Source organism: Spinacia oleracea, chromosome 1, assembly GCF_020520425.1.
Source record: "Spinacia oleracea cultivar Varoflay chromosome 1, BTI_SOV_V1, whole genome shotgun sequence".
Taxonomy (NCBI): Eukaryota; Viridiplantae; Streptophyta; class Magnoliopsida; order Caryophyllales; family Amaranthaceae; genus Spinacia; species Spinacia oleracea.
The window spans coordinates 108,384,627-108,390,626 of NC_079487.1; the positions used below are offsets into that span (position 1 = coordinate 108,384,627).

At 35.5% G+C, this 6,000-nt stretch overlaps 1 protein-coding gene across 1 annotated transcript; it reads right to left on the reverse strand.

The window, feature by feature from the left end:
- Positions 1-372: 372 nt before the first annotated feature.
- On the reverse strand, positions 373-4,375 carry LOC110786793 (WEB family protein At3g51720). Its single transcript, XM_021991374.2, has 2 exons — positions 4,004-4,375; positions 373-1,895 (listed from the first exon to the last, which is right to left on the reverse strand). Exons 1-2 carry the CDS (start codon positions 4,232-4,234, stop codon positions 570-572), a joined length of 1,557 nt encoding a protein of 518 aa, XP_021847066.1. The 5' UTR covers positions 4,235-4,375; the 3' UTR covers positions 373-569.
- Between the last annotated feature and the right edge of the window lie 1,625 nt (positions 4,376-6,000).

Consider the following 6,000-nt stretch of genomic DNA (forward strand, 5'->3'; position numbering starts at 1 on the left):
ATCATCTGAAAGTCTGGTAGAAATCTAAATGTTGAAGATTGCCCTCTTGCATATGAAGATGCAAGTCAATAATTGACTAGGTTATTCTATAGTTTCCTTAATACAAGGAAAGTTTGTTATACTCTTGTTAGTAGCTTCCTTCAATCGCTTCCCTACTCTTTCTTCGTGATTTTCTTCCACCTTAGATCACGAATTTAACACTAAATATCAACTGTCAACAGAACAAATTGCATAAGGGATAAACAGATTACAGAATGTATTGGATCACTGTGATTGCCAAAATAAAGAAAACGTCAGAATTGAACTATATATATTACTAAGTACGAGGGATTGGAACACTACTACTAATTTGGGACCAAAAGAATAGTTCCCTTCGACTCGAACAATGGTTATATTGGAATAAAGAACATGAACGAATCTCACAATCCAATACAAGCACAAATCAAATAGAGCAACTCCTTTACATACAACATACATATAAGCATTATAAGTAGCATGAGCAAGCTAAGCACCACACAGCCAATCAAGAATATGGCAAACAAGTATTCAACTAATACAACTCCATCCTTCTATTCGTTGTCTCCTCTCCAAAAATTCAAAGACTGAATCTTATTTTTACTCTGCTTTGACATTGGAAGTGATATATGCACAAACCCCAGACCCTTTCTCTTGGAGAAGAAACTCTTTCCCTCATTACCATCTTTCTCTCTTCTCTTAGGTGGACTTGTCTCTCCTCTATGTCGTCGTAGCATTTGGTTCAACGACACCCTTTGCCTCCCTCCTCCACCACCACCACCGCCACCACCACCACCACTTTCTTCTAAATCATCCCTCAGCACAAGTTTCCTGCTCAATATGTCTCCTATTGAAGTAGTTGTTGGCCTTGCAACTGGCTTATAACACTGATCATTTCTCATGTACTCAAACTCGTTGGAATCGAGCAGCCTAGGATCCCTTCGAGGGTGTAAAGGCATATTGTTCCTAAATCCCATCTTACTCATCAGTTTCTCCTCTGTTTCTTCTTCTATCTTCCTCAAAGCATCCATCTCCCTCCTTTTCAACAAGTTTTCAGCTTTTTGAGCTTTATTACTCAAACTAGAATACTCTTCAATTGACAGACTAATTCTTCCCGCGTTTTGCTGATTATAACCCTCGAATGATATACCTTCATTGCTCGATGATAAAGCCCTGATCTCAGCCAAAGCAAGAGATTCAGCAGCCTTAGCAGCATCCTCAAGCTTCTTGGCAACAACCCATCTCATTTCTATCACTCTAAGGCTTGTTTTTGTCTGTTCTACATCTGACATTGCCTTCAGAACTTCTGATCTTGCTGCTTCAGCTGTCTTCATAAACTGATCAGCCTCGAAATTCAACTCTCTAAGCTCTCTTGAGATAGCTAATGGGTTAAACGCTTCATTCCTAACTTTCATTTCATGTCTAGCTTCATTGACATGAGTACTCGAAGGTTGCAGTTCAACTGAGGTTTTCTCCCTGTCCATCTTTCTGCTGAGAGCCTCAACAGAAGCGCGAAGTTCAGCAAGATCATTGGTGTTCTGATACAGGTTGTTTTTCGCTTGCTTTAATTCCATCATTATCAGTCCAGCAGCAGTTGATGGAAGCAAGTTCAATTGTTCTTCATTCTTGATTGTTGTGGAATCCACAGGATATTTGTTCACATAAAACTCGTGGTTCGGTTGCCTTTGAAAGCCTAAGCATGGGTTTGATGTGCATTGGTCATGAACTTGATCTTTTGGCACCTTCAGTTTTAGCTCTTCTACAAGCCTTTTGGTTAACTCAAGTTCTTTCAAGATGTCATGTGTTTCTTGTTCTTTCCTTTGCAGATCTTTCAACATCGTTGCTGTTCGTTCATCAAGTTTATGGACATCAGTATTTTGCTGTCAATCACAAAATCCTATCAATTAGAAATCAAAAACAAGAAAAAAAAAAACAAAAACAAAAACTCCACACTACTACGTACATGATAAATTACAAGAATACTGTATTAGGTATTGATCATGAAGGTATTTAAGGATAACTTATGTCTTACATGTAATGACTCGATCAGATTATAGATGCACAAAATACAACTCATGCATTGGTATAACCAGTTGTATAATATATAAAAAGTGCACACAACATGTATCGAGTTTGTCTGTTTTGTCAGTTATATTTCACACTGAGTAAAATTGTACGTACGTAGTATTCTTTTTTTTTGTTAGCACTCGGTTCACCCTTAGAGCTAATCCGGATTCGGGGCGAGTTTTGGGTGGTTAGGTTCCGGTCCCCTCTCAATTGTTATTGCGGGGGATCGAACACGAGTTCTCCCTACCAAGTTCAGCCCTAATCACCACTGAACCAACAAACAATTGGTTACGTACGTAGTATTCTTGTATGATAGATTCTAGGAAACGACTTGAATAGGAATTGTCGAAACCCTTGTATTGGATGATTTTGCACTACTCAATCAAAATATAAGAGGAAACCGACATCTTTGTTGAAATCTCCTAGTGAGCAATAGCATCTACTGTAAGTACGAAAAGTTGGAGGAAATATTGCAAAAATCAAAAGTGAATAACCAAAAATTACTTTAATTTCATGCCCCCCTTTTTTTTCCTATCTTTCTAAAGTTCCATAATAGTCCTACACTCCTACCAACTTAAGATTTGTGTTTGGTCCTTTAGTTTTTGGTCCACTTAAGCTTTACTAGAGAGAACAACCATATATACCACTACAAGGATAAAGCGCATTCATATCCTTTTTTGTTATAGTGTTTTCACAAATATAAAATTTCTTCTTCCTCGGTCATCATTACCAGCCAATACAATTAGGCCCTGTTCTGTTAACTTTATTTTCACTTATTTCAGAAAAAATAAGTTCAGATAAGTTCAGTTAAGTTCAGATAAGATAAGTTCATGAAAAATAAGGGTTGGCCAAGTACAATTTATAACTAAAATAAGTTTTGATAAGTTCTAATAAGTTCAGATAAGATAAGTTCAGGAAAAATAAGTGGAAATCAGGTGAATAGATCGCAGCTTTAAGTTGATTTGAGGCTTTGAGCTTCAATAAATCAGGTGTAAAAGCATGCACTTGCTAAAGTTTGTTATGTGATCCTTACAATCTTACATTGTGATAGTCCTCACTTTTATTTTACCTCTTAATCACATGCATATTTACCATTAAAGATATTTTCAAGTACTAAGGAGCAATGTACGAAATATTATGAACGTATGAACCACAATTGTCTTACATAATGTAACTATTATTGTATGGGATAATTCTTCTGTCCTTTGTTTTATGGACTAATATCTTGGACTAAACATTTAACTCCATTTACCAATAACTTTGTCGTATATAAAAATCAAACTTTATGAACTCAATTTGTTGTTTATTTCTAATTTGAAAACGGGAAAACAAATACGAACAATGCATGAGTCCCCTTTACATGTAATAAACTAATTGTCAACATTTTGGGATATACATAGTACCAAACTAGAAAAAGGGACAGAAATAAACACAATCTTCCAAAATCTCTGTCCACATTGACTTTAATTTGCAAAACATATTCTAGAGACACAAAGTCAGCTAAACCAGTTCTAATTAACTAGCTATTAACGAGCATACCTTGTTTGTGAAGCAAATTTTCATGAGCTGAGCACAACAAATTAAAGTTCATCTTGAGAAATTCGTGTACAAGCTCGGATTTTCTAAAAACAATTTTACTCTACCAATTATATATAATTGTAATTTTCGAAATCAATTTAAGTTAAAATTTTACTTAAATTGTTTTTAGAAAATTCGAGAAACGGCTTAAATTCGAATGAAAGTGTAACGAGTCAAGCTTGAGCAACTCAGTCGTCTGATTAATTATCACCCTATTTTGATTCTCTAATTCTCTTAACTTTATGTTGAAGTGTAATTTGAATTAATATGATAAATACATCTAGACAAAGTATGTACCATACTTACGACTCATAGGAATTAATTTAAATTGTAGGAAACTTACACAATTGTCATCAGTAGCAGTAGCCGGATCAACATCGAGAATGGGTTGAGGGTTCCAAAACCCACGACCTCCGAACCGAATTACCGCTTCTTCAACGGACCCGAAAGGCTGAGAAGTATCCACTTTCGGGCTCGAACTCCCCATCTCATGTAACGTGTATGACTCTTCATCATCCGACCCGAAATCTGAAGTTTGGGTTGCTGAGTCTACCGCAACCCATCTTCCCGCCATTTTACCCCTTTATCTATTTTTAATTTAAGAAGAATGATTTAGCAAAATTGGAGAAAGAAATGGTGGGAATTTAAGGAGTGTGTACACGTAACTCGTAAGTGGTAATATTGTAGAAGTGAGTGATTAGAGGGGAAATAAAAGGGGAGGTAATGATGGTGATCATTTGGGGTGTTATCATCATGATAGTTAGCGAAAGGTGATTTTGCGGTAATGGGTCGGGTCCCCACTGACCCACTTCTTCGACTGGGAACATTTTTTTTTTAAATATACTAGTTGTTGGATCGTGCGCTAGCGCGCACGATTCCCCAAGGTATACAAAATTATTTTTGTAAAAATGTTACTTAAAAGCTAGGAACTTACAATTTATGATAAATGCTAGAAATGATATGTTAAAGTTAGATGTTGGATTTACATGTAACAGGAAATAGAAATCATATGCGTTTTAATTGATAGTTCGAAGGTACAATATATAGGAAATTATACCCAAAGAAAACATTACATTTTGTATAGCAATGGAAGGGTGAAACCGTAAATGCTCTATTGTTAAGAATAAGACAAAATAAAACAAAGAAGGAAATAAGGGGCATGCACGTAAATGTATTATTGGGTGAATAGTAATCAAAGTATGAAGCTTTATAAGTGTTAGGATTTGGTGTTAACACTCGATTCACCTTTAAGGCTAATTCGTATTCGATACGAGTTATTTGTGAATTGGTTTCGGTCCCCTCCAAATTACTGTCGCGGGAAATCAAATACGAGATTCTCCCCACCAAGCTCATCCTCAATGACGGATCTTAGGTATGGCTGGGGTGGGCCTAGCCCCCCCGCCGAAAATTTTTGTAGTGTATTTTTAGTTACGCCCCCCCCTCAAATTGTGTATAATTGTATAATTACATACTCCCTCCGTATTTTTTTTTAAGAGATACACTTGGTCGGGCACGGTATTAAGAAGAATAATTGAATGAAATAAAGTAATAAAGCAAGTGGGGTTGAATAGATATTTTAATAATTAAACATGTGGGGACCAAGTCATTTTGGTGGGTGGAGGGTGGGGTGGGATTATGAAATTATTTGTTTAATAAGATGGTGGGTGATAGTGTATATTAGATGTATTATTTAATTAGATGGTAGGGTTGATAAGTTACTAAAAATGGCAAGTGTATCTCTTAAATAAATACGGCCGGAAAAGGCAAGTGTATCCCTTAAATAAATACGGAGGGAGTAGTATATTGCTTAATTTTTTTCTACCGGCCCCCTCATAAAACCGTTCAAGGTCCGCCACTGCTCGTCCTCAATCACAACTAAATCAACAAGCAATTAATTTTTAAATATATACAAAAAACAACTACCTAGTCAAAGCCTTGAATGTTCGAAGGGATGTGCGATGCGATGCGATGCACATAAAGAGACTAAAGACAATACGACTAATTAAAACGACTATAATATCCTTTGAAATTAATAGTAATAGTGCTAACATCTACGACTCTCGTTTGTAATGATCTTTACGGTAATTTTTTGTATAAACTATTAATACAAATGAGATAAAATAGATGAGTATAATAAAATATGGATAAAGCAAGGTAGAGTGTAAAAATGAGACTCAATGTAAGAAAAATATTCAAAAGGTCTTACACGCATAAGGTGTACACTAAATTTTCGTAAATCGAAATAACTTTTACCTAATTTTTTGTAATTTTTACCCGCTTTTTGTACCTTTTAATATGTTTTAGTAATTTTTATATTATGAAAAATAAAAGTTGATGGAT

What these genes read in the sequence shown, in the direction of transcription:
- LOC110786793 (XM_021991374.2), bottom strand. Translation starts at nt 4,234, where the DNA reads ATGGCGGGAAGATGGGTTGCGGTAGACTCAGCAACCCAAACTTCAGAT. An exon ending in CTGCTACTGATGACAATTGT is followed by an intron (nt 1,896 to 4,003) that starts GTAAGTTTCCTA and finishes TGTGATTGACAG; the next exon opens with CAAAATACTGATGTCCATAA.